The sequence below is a fragment of the Emydura macquarii genome, unplaced genomic scaffold (assembly GCF_026122565.2).
Source record: "Emydura macquarii macquarii isolate MOO-44397 ecotype Brisbane River unplaced genomic scaffold, CSIRO-AGI_Emac_v2 contig_1230, whole genome shotgun sequence".
NCBI lineage: Eukaryota > Metazoa > Chordata > Testudines > Chelidae > Emydura > Emydura macquarii.
The window spans coordinates 2,087,120-2,110,468 of NW_027131367.1; the positions used below are offsets into that span (position 1 = coordinate 2,087,120).

The window sequence follows — 23,349 nt, forward strand, 5'->3', positions numbered from 1 at the left end:
CCACATCTTTTCTCCTTTAGAAATGGTGTATGATGTAGAAAGGTGATTTATGAAGGGGGAATTAGGACTAGCTGTTTCATTTGCTTCTTTGCCTCTTACCATGCACAGCTCCTAACCTTATTCAGGAAGCAGTCAGTATAAATGTATGGTCCCTTTGCCTCTCACTTTATATTCTGTACACAGACACACCAATAAAATCCCAAACAGGCTCCAATAACCTCATTCTAATATGCCACAAAATGGCAAATCTTAGTTTGTGAGTATACTGTGCATTTTTGTTGTTGATATGTAGGGATGCCTGGGAGGTCACCCTGTTTATAGTACCGCCACAGAAACACTTTCTGCCACTCAGAGTGTTTAGCACTTTCACTGCTCTTTTTTTGGTTATCCTTCACACCATTTCCCCTTGTGTCCAGGCTGCTGGAGGCCATCACGGTTCTCACTAACATACGCTTGAAAAGGACAGTGTACCTGTGGAAAAACTGTCAAAATAACTTAAAGCAGTTGTTCTATTAGCCCTCTGTAACTCTGCAGTCCCTTTTTCTGTGTTCTGATAGAAAACTAGTTCACATGATTACTTTTAACCCAATGTATGAGTAGCTCAGATTTAGAGAGAACTCCCCTGCATTTTTAGATGTTCCTGCTCTGCACAAATTATCCACCAAAGGTGATTAATCCCAGATTCCTTTAGCAAGTTGGTCCTGGGAACAGTAATCTCAAATGTTTTCCGAGTGCTGAGCAATGTTTCATCCTTTCCCCCCATAATAGCATCTCCTCTTGAATTACTTCCTGTAGTACTCTGCAAGGCAGTTGCAGGTTTATTTCTCTACCTTGCTATGATTTTACCCGCTGAATCAGGGAATTCATTATTAGAAGCAGCTGTTTCAGATTCTTTAGGTTTACATATTTGAAGCCCCTGGAAACTATGCCAAGATCCACCAGGATGTGAGGGAATTAAGGAATTTTTTTGTAAGGGAAACCCTCCCTACAGCCCCAAAACGGCATTTTTAAATCACCAGCATTTTTCACAGGAGATGTAAGGCAGCCCAGGGAGTATGAGACCAGTGGCACATGGTTTTTTTCATTCTTGCTGGATTATTTTCACCTTGGACTTGACAAAGGCAGAAACATGCATTAAATACACTGTCTCTACTGGAAGATAAATTAACTGCTGCTCTCTCTACTGTGCATGTAAAAAAATGCGTTAACAAAATTTTCCCAAAACCTTTTTGCTCAAGATATCTTTTTTTCCCCACCATATTCCTCCTCCTCCCTTGCCCTTTTTTAAAACAGACATTTATATCAGGGTAGGCTGGCATATTTCCTGTACTCTGTGAGGGTGCATGAGATCACTGTTTGAGAAATCCTTTTTAGTAGTTATGTGCCTTAATTGAAAGGAATAGCTGTTGGGAACAGGGTTAATTGATGCCAAAGCCTGCAGTCTCACTTGGTATTGGGTCAGATAAAACATCACACGGGTGCACGCCCGAATAAAGAGGACACCGCAAAACTCACTTCCATATTCTTGTTCCAACAGCACAGCCCATTCTTTGCTGAGCAGCTGACAGCATTCCAGGTGTGGCTAACGATGGGGGTGGAGAACCGGAACCCGCCAGAACAGCTTCCAATAGTTCTGCAGGTTAGTCGCCTTGGCAAGGGCCAGGTAGTGAGCTAAGCTAGCTGGCACTGCTGAGACTCATGGGCAGTCAGCCACAAGGGGGGGTGTGTGTGTGCATGCGTGCATGCATGCGTGCATGCGCGCATGTCTGTTTCCTGCTGGTGGAGTGCTGTGCTCTCAGCCAGATGGTGTTTGGGTACATACATTTTGTGGGCTCGTTCAGGATTAACTGGACCTGATGGTGTTTGCTAGACCCTTGCTGATAAAGACACACTTGTCTTCCCTCTTCTCTCCCCATCTTTACACCTTCAGTTAAGCACACATTCTTGCTGTAGTCTATTAGCCCCTTCAGCAGCATCAAGCTCCCTCTCCAATTTAGCTGTGAATCAGCAAAGCTTTCTCTCGGAATGGTGCACTTGCGGTATTGCTTCCTCCCCTTCCCATTTTACCTGCCAGCTCAGTGAGGCAGGAACTTTGTCTTCCTTCTGCGTTTGGAAAGCGGAAGCTGCTGCAATCTAAGTCATTAGTGATAGTTCCTGTATCTGTCCCCTTGCAGGGAAAGAGGGGTCTGGTACAGTCTGTAAAAAGTATTGGGAAGCAACACAGGCATGAGGCTCAGAAGGCCACTGCTGCTGCTCTGCATTCCTTCCCATCGCTCGGCGTGGTCTGAGTTCATTTATAGAAAGGAAAAAAAAATAGTTTGAGTGAACCCTGGGGAACCTTAATGTCTCATCTTAAACCAAGTTTCATGAGGAGCGAAGGCAAAATGTGCCAGCAGCCCACCTACCCCCCTAAATGCACACTCATATGCTCCCAAATGCAAATCCTCTCAAGGCAGTGCTGGCCATCTTTCCCTTGGGTAGCAAAATATAGATCCCCTCCCACACCAAGGAATGGGATTCCAGTCTTCCAGTGTCCAAGGACATCTGTTTTCCATCCCCATAATGGACAAAGCAACAGCCACTAACTTGCCATTAACTTGCCTCATGTCTGACAGTGCCATCAAACTTTTGGAGACTAAATCTTAATTTTTCTGAGCCTCCAGAGGCTGAGATCAGTTGGAAAAATAGATGTGCTGTTTATCTCTGTCACTGCAATGGGAGCAGGCAGGTTTCTTCTCTGGCATTAAGTCCACTGCCTTCCACTGAATTAGTTGGAGCCAGGAAGCTCTTCTGGTAATTAATCTTGCAGCAGTACTGAGATCTCACCTGGTTTAGGAATGTGCTTCCATGATCTCAAAAGGGTGAGACTAGGCTAGAACAACATGGCCAGTGTAAATGTTAAAGCACTGCTATGTGTGGAGAGTGGTAAATGTGCTCACACACTGCTTTATAAACAGGGATTGTTGTGTGAATTGTGATGTGTCAGTGAATGACTGGGAGCAGGTAGGGAACATTTCATTCCACTCTTGAATGCCATGTTGCATAGATCTTATGTCTACTAAACTGCACCCCAGTGGCCTAAAGAGGTACATTGCTGCTCCTCTTGTTTGAATGTATCCCAGGAGAAAGGGACATTTGAGTGCCACAGGCCTGGTGCCAGCCATGTGAGACCTGGTTCTGCTGAGGACAGGAAAGCAGTCCTTTTGTAAATGGTCTTTTATTGACTTATAAAAATTGCAGTTCATTTAGAATTCCTGCTCTCTGGGGGAAGATCTGACAAAGCCAGATTTCTGGTGCAGAGAAAAGCGAGAGGAGAACTTTACAAAAGAGAAAAGTTAGCTCATTCAGTCTGAGAGCCTGAAACAAGCCTGAGTAGTGGATTCTTAATCCTTGCTGAGACACTTCTTTTCCAGGCTGGGTGAGTGCAGATGGACAGGATTAACACTTGCTCCATGGAGGTAAACAGGAGATGCAGAGGGAGTTTTTGTTTCATTCAGTGCTGCCCCACAATAATGGTAGCTGCTGCTGCTGCTGCATGGACCTGATTTCTTCTATCCTGCATTACCTGGGAGATTTAATGCTAAAGCCTGGAGCCCCATTATCCATATATTATCCTCCCATGCCTTGGCAGCTCTGTAACTTGCATACTCAGGCTTCCTTGTCTTTTTCAGATCCACTTCCCTCCTTATCTACTTGTTGATCTAGATTTGAAAATGCTGCTTGCTTCTAACCTTGAGCAGGGGCCTCTTGCTGGACAGCCATATGGGAGTTCGGTGTAGTTTTCTGAGCTAACAAAACCTAATGGATTTGTAAGCTGTACCTCCAAATGCCCCTGCAGTCCCCCTCTTCTGTTTAGAAAGAATGTTGAATCCTTTTTGGCAATAGAGAGAGAACTCCTGTGCAGTTTGTCTGAAAATCTAGTCCTTCTAGCAATATCTATCTATCTATCTTCTGGTTTCTTTTAAGCTCATACCATTATTGTCACATGGCTCTTGTGTCCATATCGCTTTTGTCTTTAGGTCATTGTGCAGCTTTGCTTTAGGAAAGTGTATGTGCATAAAAGAGACCCAGCTACATTTCTCAGATAATGAATTGCAACTTTAATTCAATCTTAAAGATATTTTATTTTATACATGCCTCTGTGATATTGGCAGCAGTAAGGTGCATTTGCACGCTCATTTAAAAACCCTTTTAAAATTGCATCTGATTTTTTCCTGTCTTTGACAGAATTTGTGGATTTATTTCATTCTTATGAAAGGGAATAATGTGCAGAACATGCCTGCTTTCCGCCTTCTCTGCCATTGCCCCTTACACCTAACCTGCACTACTACTCTCTCTTACTTCAGTCCTGTCCTGCCTCACCCCCCTCTAATCTCTGCTACTGTCTCAAACAGCTCTCCCTGTTGTTCTAGTGCCCCGTGTCTTCTGAGCACACTGCTAATTGTGCCAAATTATGTAGCAGATTTATGGTAGAGACAGATGCCAGCTAGGGTGGGATGTCCAAAACCCGTTCTCATTTGACCTATATTGGGATTTGAGCATTATTGAGAGATAAAAGGTCAGTATGCTCGCTCTACCCTCACATAAATACCATCCTTTCCCTCTGGCTCTCCACATGAACCTCAGCGTCTAGTGGGCTGTTGTATGAGGCATGACCTAGGCACTATTCATTACTGCTCAGGGTTAAACATTCAGAGAGTGTTTAATTTTCAAAGTGGAAGACTACCAACTAATGTGGGGGGAGGAGTCAAATTGTGGAGCCAAATCAGGGAGCTTCTGCCATGATCCATACTGGGGGATGTTACTCGTTTTAAACAGGATTAAGCATTGCATTCCAAAATCTTGCCTCCAGCCAGTCGGCCCTCTTGCTTTTCAACGTTATTCAGCAGTTTGAAACTTAAGCCTTAGACAAGGCTGATGTGTGAGTGGGGGGCCCCTGTGAGGCCTTGTTATGCTTGCCCAGCTGTTACAAGGCTTTCTGTTCATGGCGCTAATGCTGATTTTCCCCTCTCTGCAGGTGCTGCTGAGCCAGGTGCATCGGTTGCGAGCTCTTGACTTGTTGGGAAGATTTTTGGACCTGGGTCCCTGGGCAGTTAGCTTGGTGTGTGTAATGTTGCATTGGCCCTTTGAAAGGGAGGGGTTTTTTCAGGATAGACAATGTCTGTGAATGATGATTTATGAATGCAGGATGTGGAAAATATCCCCTGAGTTTGGAGCAATGACCAGTATCTGACAGCAGTCAAATGGCCGTGAGGTCAACATAAATCAGGTTGCCAGAGCTTAAGCAAGATTTGGAAACTGCTGAGAGTCCTTTATATTTAGTACCCATCAGCTTTACTCCACATTGTCCATGCTTTGCTCCTTCTCTTCCAGCTGAGATTATGAATAGTGATGGCTGCTGCATAAAAGAAAGTACATGTGGCGACACAGACAGCATCTAATGTGCATGTGAGACATAGGAAACTAATTACCCAGATGAAATGAGGTCCCTGAACGCAAGTAACAGTCAGGAGCATCCTTTTGCTAAGAAATAAGTTCACCGCCAGCAAGTTATGGGATCAAACGTACTTGTTTCACCTGTCCTTCAAACATGGGGCAGATGCACCTGAGAGGAAGGCGGCTTGGATTGAGGGAAAAGGTCAAACAGCTGGGCTTGGTGTGAACTAGCGATAGCTGGGCTAGGAGCAGTTTGTGGGTAGTTAATTAATTTTTTCAATATATAAAAATATTTGAATTAACAAAATAAGAGCTAAAAATGGCTAGAACATCTGGGATGGTTTATAAACTGTCATAAACTAAATTAGATAACTGGCTAGTTCCCTGTTTATCATCCCCTTGGTCCCTTGACTTGTATGCTGTATACTTTTTGCCTTGTCCTTCATTCCTTTGCTCTTTTTAGATTGTGTGAGCTGTCCAGAGCAGGGACAGCCGCCTTCTGCATTTGGAAAGTGCCTAGCATAATGTGGGTAACAAATGCATAAGGAACAGGAGTATCACTTGAAATACAAATGTAAATGATTCCAGGTGCCTTCTGTTAACAGAGGCTGCTGGTGAGTCTCTGACAGCAGGGAATGAACAAGTCCTGTGACGGGACCTTTCACAGATTTTTCTCTTTCCTCTCCCTCCCAGGCCTGCTCCCACACCACTTAGATCAGATTAGATTCTGCACCCCCTGGAAGCATAGCACAGAAGGCATAGACCTAGGAGAGAGGGGGTCAAAGGTAGCTTTGAACCTTCTGGATTGCAAGCTGCTGTGAGGGCCAAAACATGAGCAATTCATGGGGCTGACTTGAAATTACAATAGCCTCCCTTGTGTTGCTTATGGCCTACACTGTAAACCAGCCTCGCCATAGCAGTGTGCGCTACATCCCTGCAGCCTCCTTCATTAGCTTCATACCTTGCTTGGCATATGGCAGCTGGACTTCTGCCTAGCCCCCTGTGGGCTGATTACAGCCCTTATACATCACTGGTGTAGCGCATAGGTGCTGGAGTAGGGGGACAGAATTCCTCCTCTCATGTTTATTTTGCAGTGCACTGGTATAGACTATCTACAATACCCACTCGGTAATAGTGAAATGCTAAACAGTTGAACTAGCTGTGTGTCCTTCTGCATGCTATTAGTAGCTTATTTACAGACCTCTGTGAGTGTGGAGAGCTCGTATCATTTCCAGTGGAAGGATTGTAATTAATGAGTTTTTGCAATCTGTTTACTTGTGGGCGCAGATAGCCCCATCTGAGGGAGGAGAATGGCACGTCATGAGGCATGAAGAATCGCAGGATGTAACAAATAAAAGCTGGTGCTAAATTAACTCTTGGTCTCAGTGGGCCAGATGAGTTTGGAAATATCTGGGGACATCCAGGAATTAAATCAGAGATAAATAACTACACAGGAGTCCCCTTTTTACTATAAATGCTTGATATTATTCCTATTAGGTTTCTCATATGTGCCATAAATATGTTGGATCTGTGTAAAGCATACAATTCTGATACCTGTCCAGCTCTCCTCCTGCAATGGTCTCGGAGGCTTATGCTAATTTGCTGTTCTACCTTTCTCCCCAGGCTCTGTCTGTTGGCATTTTCCCTTATGTGCTCAAGCTGCTTCAGAGTTCAGCTCGAGAACTGAGGCCGCTTCTTGTCTTCATCTGGGCCAAAATTCTTGCGGTGGACAGTGTGAGTAATCTTGAACCATTACTGTTCTTTATCGGTTTCCAGTAACGTCCTTTACTGTTGTCTTCCTTAGCCAATTGCTTTAAAGCTAGAGGCAGACAGTACAATCGACAGTGAAATGCAGGAGGCTGGATTTAAAACCAATGTATTTATTTAGTCGGAGTTCCCACCTGCAAAGTCACTAGTGCATTAGAGCGGCTGGGAATTTCTGAATGTGAAATCCCCATTGATGCAGTAACAAGCCTGATTTGAAAGGGCTCATTGGGCTACCTGCCCATTCACTGGACTTTGTCCTCTGAGGTGCAATGACAGATGAAGTTGGTGGGCTTGAAAGTGCTGACCAGTTCAGAAAGGACAGGAGACTGGGCTGCTTTCACCAGGGCCTGTGATTCTGGACTTCTCTCCATCTCAAAACACATTCTGGCACCTTTCTGTCAGTCTTCAGGACAAGGCTTTAAACTGGGGTCATGATTTTTGAATATGGCCTTAATGAAGACACCTTTTTTTTTAATATAAATATTTGAACAATTAGTTAATGGCAGCTGCAAATACGCAGTGATACATATAGTTTTCTGGTTTGACACCTACAGTTAATTGCAGATGGAGTTATTAGCTGACATAAAATTGCACCAGCTGCTTTTTAAAGTTGGAGCCTTCCTTTTTTAATGTTGGTTGTGTGTTTTCATGATCTTTTCTCTTGTTTGTAGCCTAAGGAATGATATTGGATTTGCTGGAATTCTTTCTCCTCTCTTGATCCAGCATTGTCATGTTTAGTTTTATAAATATGTTTTAGCTAACATCTTAAGAGGCTTTCAAATGGCAAAGAAAATGAAAATGATTAATCTGAAAGCTCATCTTGAAAAGCTCAGTTTTGATGCATGCTCCTCCATGGCTGAAGTTTCAGCCCCTGAAACCCGTACAATACATAGTAGGGATATTGTAGAATCCACTTAATTAGCACGCGCCACAATGGAAACAAACATGCCAGTGAAGGGATTGTCTTGTTTATCAGAAGAAATACTCATATTTCATGAACTGTTTTAAAAATAAGCCTAGAATCATCCTTCCAGCCCGGACTGGGCAGAGACTTGCCCAAATGTGCTTGATGAGACATCTTTGGCTTGTTAAGATGATTGAAAGACTATATAATGATTATGCCTGCAATATACATTAAAATCCCTGTAACTTTATAGTACATTTCTCTCCTTCCCACCCCCGCTTTTCCACCCTCATCTCTCCAAGGATAAAATTTGAAAAATATAAAGCACAAGATATCTGCAGGATCCAGAAGTGAAAGGGACAAAGGGGTACTCGATGGATACAACAATGTGTAGTGTAGTATTTCGGCTGTGAGGAACACTCTCCTGTGTGAATGTTTTGCTTTCAGAGAGAGCTATTTATAAGAGTTATGAGGGAAATGACAACTGCAAGAGTATGCCCTGTGAATGTAAGTGAAAGTATTCTCAGATGCTGAAGGCAGTCATGAAAGGCTGTTTTCCATCATGTTGACTGAAGGATAGATCCAATTATTAGACAGCACTGAATCACTACTGCTACAGTGCTAGAGTACAGCAGGAATATGCATGTGTGAGGGGGCAGACCACAAGAATATTCTCATATTGGCCACGTTTCTAACTGGAACTGTTTTCTTACAAGTGCAGGTGTTTCATCAATCATCCAGGCAAAAGCCATGGGCTCCTATTTTCAAACACTTTCCCAGAGACGCTTCCTCCTAGGTGGATTGATTTAAATCAGTGATTTTAAATCACCAATTTCAATCATGATTTAAATCAGAAAGCAGTAAACTTTGATTTAAATCATCAATTTTAATCTTGTTTTTCATTTGTACTTTTGAGTTATTTTCTTAAAGAAAGGTTGATTCTCATTAGTTGGAAATTCTTAAAACATGTTGATTTACACTAAAATGTGGCCTAAATATGGCACCTCTTTTGCTAACTAGGTGAATATACTATAGCTGTACATATTTATTTAAGCAATTATAAACTTAACATACATTTTTACATTCTTTATGATAGAAAATGGTGAATATTGCATTTCTTATTTATTAGGTGATTCATTTTTTACTCGTGATTTGTGTCAAGCTGTATTTGGCTGGAACTTGGAATTCAGTTAAAATGCACTAAAACAGCATTTTAAAATTGTTTTTATTAGTTAAATACAACTACTGTAAGTGTGCTGAGTACATAAGGAAGACAAAGGTTATCAAAAATGTTTTGCATTTAAAAATAATTTATTAAACAAAAGAAGTTAGTTAACTATCTGTAGTGAGTGTATTGAACTGATTGTTCCTGGTCATCATGTCCTTCATGATTTTAGAACTAGTAGATCTCATCCTCTCACCTCTAGTTTTTATTCATAGATTGCTAGAGGAAAACAAGCTTTTCTTCTTTTTCAACTCCCAATCAGTTTCTCAACTTTGAATGAACTTAAATATCTCACTTAAAAACCCCATCCTAGTCAGTGAGAAAATTAAGCATGAAAAAAAGCTCCTCTGATGGAAATTCCAGGCTGTCAAGGGCACCCAGCGAAGTATAACTGAGGGTATCATAGATGGTATAACCACTACCTCTGTAGAAAACAGGGAAGTAGCAGTTATGATTGTGTTAATTTAATCTCTACTTAAAACAATGCAGCAAAAATTCAATACCCAAGAAATAGGAAAAGACAACATTAGAAAAAGAAAGAACTTGAAGTTTCTAAGAGTTTAAAGACAGTGGAGAATTAAAGTGTGAGTCTTGTCAAAGGGATGGGCTTTGACCCTTTAAATGGCATATTCAACTGCCAGCTAAATGTTCTTTGCTAGCAAGTTTTGTGAGGAACAGTGGCATCTTGTGGTCAATACAGATGTTCCAGATAATTATTCTCTAAGGATATTTTTACACAGCTACACATTTTCTGTGCCCTAGTCCTTCCCCCACATTGGAAATCTTTTGATTTTATGCAAGTGTTAAATTTTCCCATCTACCCTACAGCATGTTTTGTTCATGTGTCATTATTATTCATGAATACAAGATGCTAAGGGGGGGAGATGTTATTGACACTGAATATTAATATTGTTCTCAGGCACTGCATAGAAAACATATTAGCAAAGTGTATGTTTAAAACTGTCCTGGAGTTACATGATCTGTTTTCCTCCCTCTGGCTCAGATGGTTGGATGGTGCTGGCAGCATGTTGGGATACAGTGAAAGGCGGGCAGTCTTTTCTTAGCTGGCATCAGTTTGCCTGCACGCTGGTTTGAGGGGACTTTGTTTTTCTAAGGGGCAACAATATGAAGAAAGTTAAAAATGTTGGGAAGAAGGAAACCAGCTCTTCTTTTGTACAGTGTTACCAGCACAATGCAGGCAAACCATATTGTAACTGCAACCTGACGTCGATTCATTCCCTGTCCTCTTTAGTCTGCTGCAAACTGCATCTTTTGCTGCTTTAGTAATGAAATATTCTCTTGCATCTTTGTCTTTCCAGCCCCCTCCTTTCAACAATTAGTTTCCTCTATAGTCTTCCATTCCTGATTAAATATACATGACGCTGTCTCTGGAATGAAACATACAGCAGAATTGCAGCCACAAGGAGGGTTGAAAGCAAAGTCAGGTTTTCCACCCAAAAATGTCACTTTAGTGCTATGTATTCTTGTACTTTGACCTTAATATGTCATATCTGGAGCCCTGCTGATGATTATCAGCGTTTGAATCCAGGCTGCCTTCTCCTTCTCCTGTAATACTGTTCCTGAGAGCCCTGATTTCTGCATATTGTGCTGGTTAGAATGATGGTGGGGTTCATCTACCAAGCATTTTTTGTCGCATGTCCAGAGATCACATTACAACAGGCTAGTGTCCCGTCCAGACTGTAACATAGTTTGGTCTTGCCTGTGTAGATGAGAGTAAATCGTGTTACCAAACTGTGTTCCAGCCCTAGGTCAAGGATTGAATAGGCCAGGAAGAATGAACAGTCCCCACCCCTCAGAGATAATCTCTCAATCAGAATGGAAACTCATTGATACAGGCCCCTCTAGAGGAAACGTGCATGGTACTGAGCAGGAACTTTAAGAGATAGTGTGGAGAGAGCGTGCACGGCATCTGCATGTGATATGCTTGCCAGTCCAGAACACTAAAACCAGACTGAGGTAGTTTGTGAAGATGATGTGCTTTGAGATGGAAGTACTGGCAGCTGCTCCATGTCTGCGGAACTCTAGGCATTTGTCCAGGACTTAGACTAACCATGCAGATAAATATTTTTGCTTTATGTATAGGGGGTGATGCGTAGCAGTTATCAAAACATCTCATCTGCAGAGAGAAATTCATCTCTTGTTCTTCTCAGGCAATGGGACTGGGATAGCAGCCATCAGCAAACCAGGTGGAGAATTAGATAAGAAGCTTTTGTAATATGTAATTTTATTTGGTTTAGTTTTGCAAATGTCAGAAATCCGATTAATCGAATTCCTCCTCTTTTCCCTTTCGAGGCTCATAACAACTGTGGTGAAAGCATGTCGTGGCCCAGAGAGGGGTCAAAGGCTGTTTCTCTCTAGGGTGCTTGGAAGAACTAGAGGGCATCTTTGCAGTTTGTGTTCCTTTCAAATGCCAAGGTGCAGTGGAGCCACTTGCTTTAAATAACACAAGGCCCCCTGGTCACCTCTTCAGACCAAAGAGTGTTTGGCTGCCGTCCTGTCAGGGGGATTGGCTCTTATTTCCGTTTCTCAAATGAAAATCGGGATTGAGAAGGATGCTTAAGACATGAAATATTCATAAATCATTGGAGGCAAAAAGAAGTTCTCTCCAGATTATTGTACTCATTGTTTTTCCCTCTCCCTGTCTCGTTTTTCAGTCATGCCAAGCCGACCTTGTGAAGGACAACGGTCACAAATATTTCCTTTCCGTCTTGGCAGATCCATACATGCCAGTAAGGACAAATCGTCTTTTTCAGACTTATTGAAAACTTGCTTAGATCGTCTTGGCTTTTATGCTGCTGTTATGATGTGGTTGGTGCTACTGGTGGGAATAGCATCATGTCACTTCCTGGTGACACCCACTGCCTTGTTGACGAATGGCACTGATGGGCTGCAGAGTTGGCCACAGGGGAAATTGATAATAAAGGGCCCTATCAAAAACACTTACAGACCAGACAAGTTTGCAAAGCCAATTCATTACAAGGATTTAGACACAGATTATTTTACTTTTCTTGAGACTCATTTCATCTGCTCTGAAATGGGAGCCACAGGTGCCCTGATAAATGGACTGAAGTCCTGTCTAATTTCATAATAGCTTCTGTAACTACCTCTGATGGAATGCTGTTTTGTGTCATCCTACAACAGATATCCCTATAGCCCTTCCAGAAGCAGTGTATGTTAGGGACTATTCCCCCTGCAGTTTCACTAATGATAAAAGCACACAGCTGTCACAAACATGAACTAAACAGGGCACTGGTCTTTTCTGCACTAATGCCTTTTAAACCCTGACTGTAAATGAAAAATGAAGTGGAAGACAGAATAGTTCTGCAACTATTCTGTCACTCAGCCCAATGTAAAATATGACGGGATTGTTGCAAATTATTTCTTTTAAATGGTGTTTTTATTTCACTGTTTAAAAAAAAGAAAGAAAGAAACATGAAGCGGCCGTGTTGCCCGCCTGATGACATAACCAAGTCAGGCATTTCAGAGCTGCAGCTAGACAGGTGGGACAGCAGGGCATTTCTAGAATTCTTCCTTTGCCTTGTGTTGGGTTTTTCAGTACAGTATGTTAAAAACAGAAAACCAGGAATATGCAACTACATTTTTCTTCTTTAAATTGTGAAAATCTTCCAGAAAGCCTTGGGTCCCCGGCTGCCCTCCTTTCTACGTGATGTCAGGCTGTTTCCTGTTAGAAGCATGATTAAAATCACAACCTCTCAGTAGATTAATAGGCCTCAGATGCACACTGCAGCTCAGCCACAGCCAAGCAGGTGATCCATGCTTCCCATTCCAAGCGTGAAGAGGGGGGTGAGCTTTGTGGCCCGTTCCAACCACTTGGCATTAAGTAACGCCAGAACCCAACCAAAAGTTTGTGGATTCTCAAATGGTCACGGTTTCAGGGATTTCACATCAAGCAAGCCAAGAGAGCCAGGGTGGTCTCTCTCCTTTCAAACAGCGCAGCATACAGTTGTTCTCTGTCCTGTTTAAAGATAACAATTCGTTTTGGATTGTTTTGTTTTTAAGGCTGAACACAGGACCATGACTGCTTTCATTCTGGCTGTGATTGTCAACAGCTACAATACAGGGCAGGTGAGTTCCAGGGTCATTGAACCTTACATTGCTTCTCCTTAGCCCTTCTCTGTCCTGTGACTGGGCGTTGATGTGAGTTGTCTGCCGTGTGTCGGAGCATACCACAGAACTGGAAAGTTGCAGTGGGAGGGAGGCTTTCTGGTTTTTGGGGTTTTTTTTTTTTTTTTTTTTTTTTAATTTAAAAAATAAAATTGCCTGAAAGTGCCACAGAGGCAGTTTGTGCACAGCACCTGAATATAGAGGTTAAGGAAACATGTCGCAGAACAGCATCCCCTGCAGGCAATACACTGACATACTGTTACGGGAATCCTGGAAGCACGATGGCTGTGATGCGGGTCTTGGGAAGGGGTTTAAAGCCAGGAAAACGGTATGAGCCATAAATCATGGAGCCCTGACAGATGCAAGGAGTATTGCCAATGAGGGAAAAAACAAGTTTACTGCATTCAGGGAGCATTTCTGACATTGACAATTGCGTGGCTGGCTATCAGAGCACAGAGCTGACCTCCTCGGACTCCTCATAGAGCTCTTGTGCAAAGCATCTCCAATAAAATTTTGCAACAAAACCAGTATCTAGCCACACAATCATTCTTTTCTCTACACTGCATGTCTATCCCCTCTCTCAAAACAATTTTGTTTTTTAATGGTGAGAGAGGAAGCTGCCTGTCTAAATGAATTGCACTGAACTATATTTTAGGAAGCCTGCCTTCAAGGAAACTTGATTGCCATCTGCCTGGAGCAGTTAAATGATCCACACCCTCTACTGCGCCAGTGGGTGGCTATTTGTTTAGGACGTATCTGGCAGAATTTTGACTCAGCAAGGTGGTGTGGTGTGAGAGACAGTGCCCATGAGAAGCTCTACAGTCTCCTCTCAGATCCAATCCCAGAGGTAATATTTTAAGTTTATATAGCCTTTTTGAGAGAGGGCTACAAAACACATTAAAAATCAGTATCGTCAAGAAATCTCATGAGTTGATAGGTGTCTGGTTAAAAAACGTAGCTTTCTATTATTTCTGCAGGAAAGGTGCTTAAGCCATGCAAGATCTGAGTCAGGAAAAGCAGAATAAATGCAAAGGATTATATATTTCAGGAAGGAGGGTGTTCAGTGTGATGACTTTGAATCCAGGGTTTAAAGAAGCTCCATGTTTGTTTGCTTGCTCCTGTGTTAGAAGCCCTTTAAACTGTGTTACCATAACTCACGGTATATTTCAGCAAGTTCTCTGATCCAGTTTGTCTAAATATGAAAACTGTTCTCAGCCAGATAGATGAAAAAATGCAATTTTAATAGAATGCATGTTTCACCTTTATGAGAACACTCTTCTTGGGCCAAGCCACGCTGTGATTGAAAGACCTATGAGACCCCAGTGAAATTATATTACAACTAGGAGAAGTAAGCTTGGAGATAAAGGGCAATATCAATTTGCAGTGATTAAAGTTTAGATTCTCTTCTTTCAATGATTTAACACTTCCCATTCTGGGCATCCACTGCCTCCTTTTCTTTCCCCAACTGGCAGATAACTGTCTTGCAAAGGATCAGGTGGAGTGTCCTCAAGGCCATTCACTTCTCTTGTCAATCAACCAAGTCAGATCATTGCTGAGTTATGAGACACACGCTCCAGAGGCTGATTATGCTGCCTCCACACCATTCCCAATCTCTGCCAAGCCTGGGGGTGAAGGGCCACGCTAGATTCCAAACCCATGGCCTGTGTATGCTGTGGCTGACCTGTCTTCCTTTTTAAATCATCTGCTCCCTTTCCATGAGCCCATATCAAATAGTTGGAGGCTTTAGAGATCCCTGGTGCAAAGGGGACCTAGACCCCTCAATGATAATTCCTCGTTCCCCTTTATGCTGTTAAGCAGAAGTCTCTTGAGAGTGCCCATTGAAAAATCACCAAAGGGAAAGCCACCTGACATTCCGGGGAATAATATACGCTTCTGCACACACGAGTATTTAGAGCTGCACCAAGCTAAAACTTGGCACAGCCCCTATATCCGTTTCTGTCTTTCCTTTTTTTGGGTTCTATCCAGCCGCTGCCATTTACCCAACACAGTAGCCTGGCTTTGGAGAGATCTGAGCTGGCAGAATAAGAGATCACGCTGGGAAGTTCAAGGGCAAGACTAGGTAGGAAACCTGATTTTTTTTCTTTCTTTTTTTTTTTTTTTTCACTTTCCCACAGGTTCGCTGTGCTGCAGTCTTTGCACTCGGCACATTTGTGGGCAACTCCGCTGAGCGGACCGATCATTCCACCACCATTGATCACAACGTGGCCATGATGCTGGCACAGCTCATCAATGACGGCAGCCCCGTGGTTAGAAAGGTACAGCAGGAGGGGCACAAGGGAGTGAGGAGGGTTAATGCTGGTGACTTCCACAGTAATCCTAATAAGAGTTAATTGTGTGTATTACTGGGGAAGCAGACTCTTTGGACAGTGGGTTTCTTCCTAGGAATTCATGGCTTTGATTCATCTGGAAGCATCTGTTCAAGCTAGCTATCCCTTGGCAGCTGGTGTAGTGCCTACTCCCTGCCCTGGAGCAACACACAAACATGGCTATCCCCAGTGAAAAGAGCATCGTAAAGTTATGGCGACTGGCCAGGGCATTAGCCAGGGCAGAGCAAGCAGGGTAGCCGCCCAAAGGCGCAAAGCCATGGGGGCGGAAAAATGGGGAGAAAAAACTATGGAAAAAAAATGGTAGGGGGAGCAAATATGCTTCCTCATCCTGGGCGCTAAAATGCCTAATTTCCAGCTCTGCTATTGGCCCCGAGAAATCTGTTTAGCATGTTGCCTACTACAGTTGCACACTCAAAGCAGTAGAATAGCTTTCCAGAGTAGTTTTTCTGTAGTTGCCCTTTTAAGTGAGGAAGCATAGGGTTCCCCATGGGTTTTAGGATCAGGAAGGGGAAGCCCAACAAATGGGCAAGTTGTTCCACCAACAGTAAAACATACTTGCTATTTAAAAGCATCCATCATTTTCCCATCAGCTTATCACAGAGTAACTTTTAAATGGAGAGTGAAGTTTGTGGAGTTGGAATGTGAGAGGATAAAAATTGTGCCACTGCCACCTTCTTTAGACACTCTAGGGGTCAGTATTGTAATTGACCAGTGTTAATGGAGCAGGAGCAAAATTGCCTGGGTCAGTTGGACTCGCCTCTCTCATTTGTAATGGAATCTTTACACTGTGAAATTGATGACACAGTGTACTCCCTCTCTTGGTCCCGGATGACTTCTTCTCATTGGTTTTCCCTTGTTTTAATCTCCTGCCCTCAAAGAAACTACTCAGAAGAGTTTCCTTTAGCATATGTGAGGCTCTGGCAGCAAAGGCTGCTTCATCTGCAAATGGATGTCACTGTCCCAATGGAGAAGCATCGATTTCTCCAAATCTCTTAATTAAAAATTCCTTTAAACAATGGACAGTTCAGTCTTTTGCTGACTATCTATTTCTCCTTCCTATCCCTGCTTGTAATGTTAAGAAACAAACTCTAAAAGGGTCAGTGCCCAGTGGCTTCCTGCAAATGGTTCTAGTGTGTTGTAGCTATTTGTGTGGTTCTGCTTGCAGTACGGACGCTGTACACCATGGATTTTGGAATGCCAACTCCTTTTGTCTCGATTGTTTTCTGTGTTCATTTCCTGCGAGGTTTATGTAAATGTCAGTCTCCTCTATGCTTTGTGCTGCCAGCATGAAGAACAGCAGTGTGCTGCTTTCCATATTCGGAAGAAAACAAAGTTAAACTGGCAGAGAGGGGATGGTTTGGAACATTGATAGCCACAGGTGTGCTGGTCATTACCAGCTCGCTAGATTGTGGGCATAAGCCTCTGGAATCGCTCCAGGGCTGTCACAGAGAAGCACTAATGTCATTTGCCATCTGCCCTGAACGTCAGGAAATTCCATTTCCCATGCTGCTGCTCTGAGGAGTCTCAAGAATGGATATTAATAGGCATTTCATTTGCTGTACAACATGAGGAATCCCCGTGAAACAGAAAAGTACATGGTACATAAAACACATTGTATAACATAATGACCAAATGAAAAACAGACCAGATATTAAAACAGGATAGTACAGACCACGATATATTTGCTGTTTACCAATGCACCAATGAGGCCAGTTCACCCACCCCTTCCCTTAAATCAATGTCTGAAACAGGAATAATCTGTCAGAGGTTAGTGGACTTGTTTATAAGCTGGTTCTTTGAGTTTGAAATCAGTGCAGGAATGGGGGCAGGGAAAGAAGAGTGTGCACTTGGTGTCTTTATCCAGAATCCTGACTCCTGAGATTTCTGTCTGATTTTGTTACTTCCTCTAGAAACAAGAGCTGCATTCTGTCCCTGTGATGCTCTCTTGTTTGTTACTGTTTTGATAGCAAAGTTTTACATTACAGGACTTTTGGTTTTAAATTAAATATTAATTTGTTACTGGAAGCATGAAGTGCATGGCAGCCCTATGGGAGAAAGAGGGGAGGGGCTGAGTGCAGTGGAAAGAGCCTGACAGCTCCATTCAGTAGAGAGACCTTGTTGCTTTTGGAAACCACAAGGAGGAATAATACACACTGATTAAGCAGTACTTCCTTAGTCTCTTGAAGTTCACGTGTTCTGACCCTCCAACAAAAGCACATTAACTGCCTGCAGAGCACCTGGATTGTTCCGGTCAGAACCCACCTGCCAGACACGGCCAAATTGTTCCTGGCAGGATTCACTTGCCAGCAGCTGCTCAATCGTTCCAGACATAGTCAAACTTCCTGTTTATCTAACTGGAACATTAGTACCACGACAGGGACTGATGTTGAGCCAGCAATGAGAGGTTAAATCTGAGGCCTTATGCTTCAGTTTATTTATTGGTGTAACTGGAATACGTAGGTTTCTCTTTTGGAGATTTAGGCCATTAAACCGGTGTTAGCAGCAGACCACAGCTCTGCAGCCTGTCTGTCTGTCTGTCTGGTGTTTCTAAGGGGCCTATCACCACAATTCCTAAGAGAGGTTTGAAGTTTTGGTGTCCACTTCCCCACCTCCTCTCTAGGACTCCCATGTTGCAGCCATTGAGCCAGAGAGAAATGAGCGTGGCTCTTTTATCAGACCAGCAGCGTCACTCCTAAATTAGCCAGCACTGGTCCTAGTAGATGAATATAAGCCATGTTTTCTCCCCTGGACTGACCATGCTGCCATGTTTAGGATGCAAGTTTCAGTATCCTTCATGATGGCAGCTCAGCAGTGGCCCTGGCCGCCCACTGTTGGTGTCTCTGTAGCTGAGGTTTAGTGTGAGTGCAGGGCAGCAGGAATACAGCTCCTGCCCACAAGTCACATGTCAACAAATAGAGGTTTGGCCTTTGCCACGAGGAGCAAGAGTCCTGCTCCTTAGCACAATTCATTATTTCACTCCGGAAAACATATGTCTCTCCTGGGCAGGATGGCAGCTTGCATGTGAGACAAAGGAGCTGTGTACTAGCTTCCAGTTCAATTCTTTCCGTGACAGTACATCGATTTGACAATAGCAGGTTGAATCAAAGAGTAGGAGAGCCTGGCCAGGAATAAAAGACCTTTTGTTATGAAGAATTCATTTTGAAACTAAGAGCTCTGGCTTTCTTCAGATCTTTGCACTGAAGTGAAGGAAAAATCAATGCTTCTCCAAACCAAGTATAAAAAAGTGCCCTCATCCCTACTCGAGATGACAGATGGGCATTCATTTTGTCAGGGAGCTGGTGTCACCGGTGCTTTATTCTGCACAGAAGAGAGGCTATTTTCCACCGTGTTAGCTTAGAGTAGAGGGAATTTGCTAAACTCTGCCATCTTTGTCATTGGTTTGTTGGGTTGTGGGGGTGGGAGGGAGAATTAAGAAGGGATTTTATATAGTCTTACTGCTCGAGAGAGAGAGAGAGACGTGCAGGCCAACAGATCTGTCAATTAGCCTCCTGTATCAGCATAGGTCAGGCTGAGAGAAGTTCTACACCTAACTCTCCCACTGTTCAGCAAGGTCACTCCATTCTTGTTAGCAGGCGGAGGTTTGAAATATACAAGATTCCTGATTTTAGAAGCATTGCGAGAACAGATTCTTGTCTAACTCCATCATACCCTGCCTGATTTCAAGAGCTGAGCCATCTCAAAGGAAATAAAGACTTGTTGGCAAATCACCTCACTGAGAAGCTGCATTGTTTTTGGTTTTTTCCCCTGTGCAAGCCTTTGATTTGGGGAGCAGGGACATTTTACAGGATCAGAGGAACAGTCTAAAAACCCTGGGTTTTATTTATTTATTTATTTCTATGCAGGCTTATTTTGGGGTCTGTCAATCTTGCATTGCTTTACATTTAAGATAATATCCCCCTCTGCTCAGAATTCAGCATGGCTTTGCTCTTCTAACAGCAAGCTCTCGCTGTTGTGTTACAACCCCTCTGTCCATCTGTGTTACTGCCAGGACGTTCTGTGGCATTCATCACCGTAGAAGATTAGCATCTTTGAAATAGCGTATGTCTGCCCTTCAGTGCAAGCCTTAACCCCCTTATGCATTCACTACAATTGTGTTAATCCAGGGCTCAGACCCAGGGTCCAGGGCCCTGCAGGGCTGGAGGGTCCGAGCTCGAGTTAAGCCAGGACCCAGGCTCCGAGCCCTACTGCTTTGCAGTGTAGATGTAGCCCCGCTTGACTCAGGTCCCGGGAACCAGCCGGATGTATCTGACAATTGCATGGCACAATTTCCTTAGTCCTCTCTATCCCAACAATCTGCAGTCCGCTCTGTTGAAAAGGGAAGCCCCTTTGCAAACAGCAGCTGCTCAGGTCAGTGTTAACCCATTCTCTTCTGATCACTGATCCGCAAGCACGCTATCAAAGAGCCTCCTGGGTTTGCAATGGAGAGTGAACCCATCAAGCCTTTTGCAAAGTGAGCTCCTTCCTGGTAACATGCAAGGTGGGCAGTAAAGTTTTCCCACAGTGCACCATGTTCCTAGGGCTAGAGTGGCCACATTTTGGAGGGCGCGGAGGCAGCAGTGCTAGGGATTCTGGGATATGGTTACTTTGATTTGGGTCTGCACACTGCAGTGTGGACGCCAGAGCCCTGTGTTCAAGCAGAGGTTAGAAGATTCTTAACATAGGGTTACAATACAATGTAGACACTCAAGCCTAGGGTTTCCTAACATGAGTCAGGTAACTCGAGTCCCACTAACCCTGGGTTTTCATTGCAGTGTAGACATACACTCAGAGGGACACAGAGCAATCTCTTTGCTTTTCATGGGAGAGAAGCATCTGAGTAGAGATTTGTGTCCCACCCTCCCAACCCCTAAAAAAGCATATTTTGCCATCTGCAGTAGTTTCTATTGAAAGAGGGAGTTGTAGAATATGCTCTAGATGAACTCAACAAGTTATAGCTGCCATGTTCTTCTTTGAGTGATGGTCCCTATGTATATTCCACATGTGGGACATGTGCCAAGATTGGAAATTCGTCAAGGCAGTGTCCATTGGCCTGTACACATGCCGTAGCTCTCCTCGTGTCCCCGACCGAGAGCATAAGAGGAAGTGTAGGTCAACCTCTGTCCAGTTCCTTCTTACCACTGCATGGCCTGAGTTGGAATTGTGTCCTCCTTCATTTCATTGCACACTCCTCCTCTTGAGGCTGTCACAGCCACTCCACGCAAGCACAAACAGCCTCCACAGCCTCCCTGACAGACATTCCGCTAGAGAGGTGTCGACCCAGGGTGCCTCGTATACCCTTGGACAGGCCAACGCACACCACTTTAAAGAATTTCCAGACTTGGGCCTGTGGTACACGTGTGCCCATATGTAGAATACAGATGGGACCACACATCTCAAAGAACGTCCTGTTATAGTAAGTAACATCCACTTGAATAAATTGCAGTTTCACAAACTTGAGTAGAATTTGTACAAACTCTGGTGGTCTCACTGGCGCTCTCTCATGGTGCACACAAGCCTAATTTACACTGATGTGTCTGTTAAAAGCCCTTTTACTTTGGTTGAAGCCCAGTACAGGAATTCTAAATCAGGTATTGTCCCTTTAACTCTTCTTTGGATTTTTGCTAGAATTCTGTTCCAGGCAGGCAGAGGTTCATTTGACTGATGCACTTTATTTCTAATGGCAAAGTCTTCATCAGGCAGTCATTTCTGCCTAGAGCAGGTTGTTTTTGCTGACAGGCGAGAATCCCTGCATTTTCAGTGAATAATATCCCCTCTGCGTGATTCTTGGGTTTTGGTGTTGGGTATCCCTTCTTCTGTTTTGTGAATTATCATGGAATGGCCTATTGACCAGGTTGTCCCCCATCTTTCATTGACATCTGTTGCTTGCAGCCAGTTGTTTGTTTCTGACACGCACAGCAACCAAAGGTCTGTTTCTCCCTGCTTTCTCTCCCCAGGAGCTGGTGGTGGCTTTGAGTCACCTAGTGGTTCAGTATGAGAGTAACTTCTGCACTGTAGCCTTGCAGTTCATGGAAGAAGAGAAGAGTTATCCTCTGCCCTCTCCAGCTGCCACAGGTACATCCTTCTGTCTGCTCATGGCCAGGGGAGGTTTGATCCATATAGTGCTTGGGAGCCTTAGCTGAGGAATTTGATTGCATGACCTGGAGGAAACAGTGCTACAAAGTTTAGTGATGCTATGGGCAATTCTCATGCCGGTTTGGCACTTTGGCCGGTTTACTGCAGAACTGCATCTCAGGGAGATCTCCCTCTGAAAAGACTGAGATGTGCTTCTGGCTCAGCAGGGAGCCAGGGAGATAGAAATCCCTGCTACCCAGAGACGGATTCCTCAAGATCAAGGTTAAAGCATGTTGTCAAGATAGCTGGTGAAGCTACCCATACTGCACTTGTTCTTGGGGAAACAGGAAATTTTAGTCTCTCAAACGTTGAACTGATGCTGCCAATGAGAATCCTTATTGTTCTACAAGGTGCCACTCCAACTGTTTGTTACTTGAGAGACTTCAGACAGGAGACAGTGACGATCTTCATGTTGCTGTGCCCTCCTGCAGTGGAGCTGTCTGCTCCAAAGCCTTTGGTTTGTGATCCCGGTCCTTGGTGCTTGATATGCTGGTTTTCCCCATCCCTTTCTTCCTTATGTATTTTGCTTCATTTGGGGAATTATTGCTGACCCTTCATTTTTTAGAAATTAAATAAATTGGAAATCACCAGGAATAACAGGACTGTTGCAACAGGAACTTGCAGAAGAGAAGATGAACGGTCTCTGCAATGAATAATCAATTACTTCTTTGTCTGAAGTAGTGAATCATGATAGAGAACTAGTTTCCCCATTCGTCCTTTTTGCTGCAGAAAATAATCATCCCTTACAGTTCCACAGCACTTTCTACCATCCAGAAGGAGCCCAAAGTACTTTATAAATAGGATGTTCAGAAAGTACTGCTCCCACCTTTCAGGGATGGGAAGCTGTTCTGCAGCAGTGACATTACATATGTGCTTTTAGGAATGGAAATGAAGAATGACTTTTCCAGTAGATATTGCAGGTATTCCAGGCATGAGGTGAAATCTGGCCGGGAAAACCAGGATTAAATAACCCTTTATTATGAAAAATGTTACCAGATTGTTAAAGAGCAGAAGTGATCAGCTGTCCAGACTTAAGTATCTAAAAGGTGTCCCCTCGACACCATGTGCAGGCATTAGTTCGATATTGGCTTGCAGGGAAGAATCACCAAAAACACCACCTGTAGCACACGGTTTTTCTTAGTTGTCTTCCATTCAGGGACTGACAAGGCTTGGCCCTGCTTAGTTTATGGAATGTATAAGGATGACAGCCCAAGAAACATGGTGCTGTAGGCATTGTCCTGTGTATGTGCAGAGAGGATTGGGGGGGTCGGGTAAAATATGCCAGCCCTTTCTCATAATTTGCTCTTTACTGAAGGCTCGCTGGCAGGGACTGAGCACCCATCTTCTCAGTGGTTTGATTTAAATTGTTTTAATCAGTTGCACTGATCACA

At 43.6% G+C, this 23,349-nt stretch overlaps 1 protein-coding gene across 10 annotated transcripts in view; it reads left to right on the forward strand.

Annotated features, from left to right (window-relative positions):
* RPTOR (regulatory associated protein of MTOR complex 1) overlaps positions 1 to 23,349 on the forward strand; it is a 257,671-nt gene that overhangs the window by 171,510 nt on the left and 62,812 nt on the right. For all 10 annotated transcript variants that reach the window (XM_067547239.1, XM_067547232.1, XM_067547233.1 and 7 more), the window contains 8 exons: positions 1,538 to 1,639; positions 5,018 to 5,101; positions 7,060 to 7,170; positions 12,008 to 12,082; positions 13,374 to 13,439; positions 14,134 to 14,325; positions 15,614 to 15,754; positions 21,781 to 21,898. In XM_067547239.1, coding sequence (XP_067403340.1) covers positions 1,538 to 1,639; positions 5,018 to 5,101; positions 7,060 to 7,170; positions 12,008 to 12,082; positions 13,374 to 13,439; positions 14,134 to 14,325; positions 15,614 to 15,754; positions 21,781 to 21,898 — 889 coding nt within the window. The remainder of the gene's footprint in view (positions 1 to 1,537; positions 1,640 to 5,017; positions 5,102 to 7,059; positions 7,171 to 12,007; positions 12,083 to 13,373; positions 13,440 to 14,133; positions 14,326 to 15,613; positions 15,755 to 21,780; positions 21,899 to 23,349) is intronic.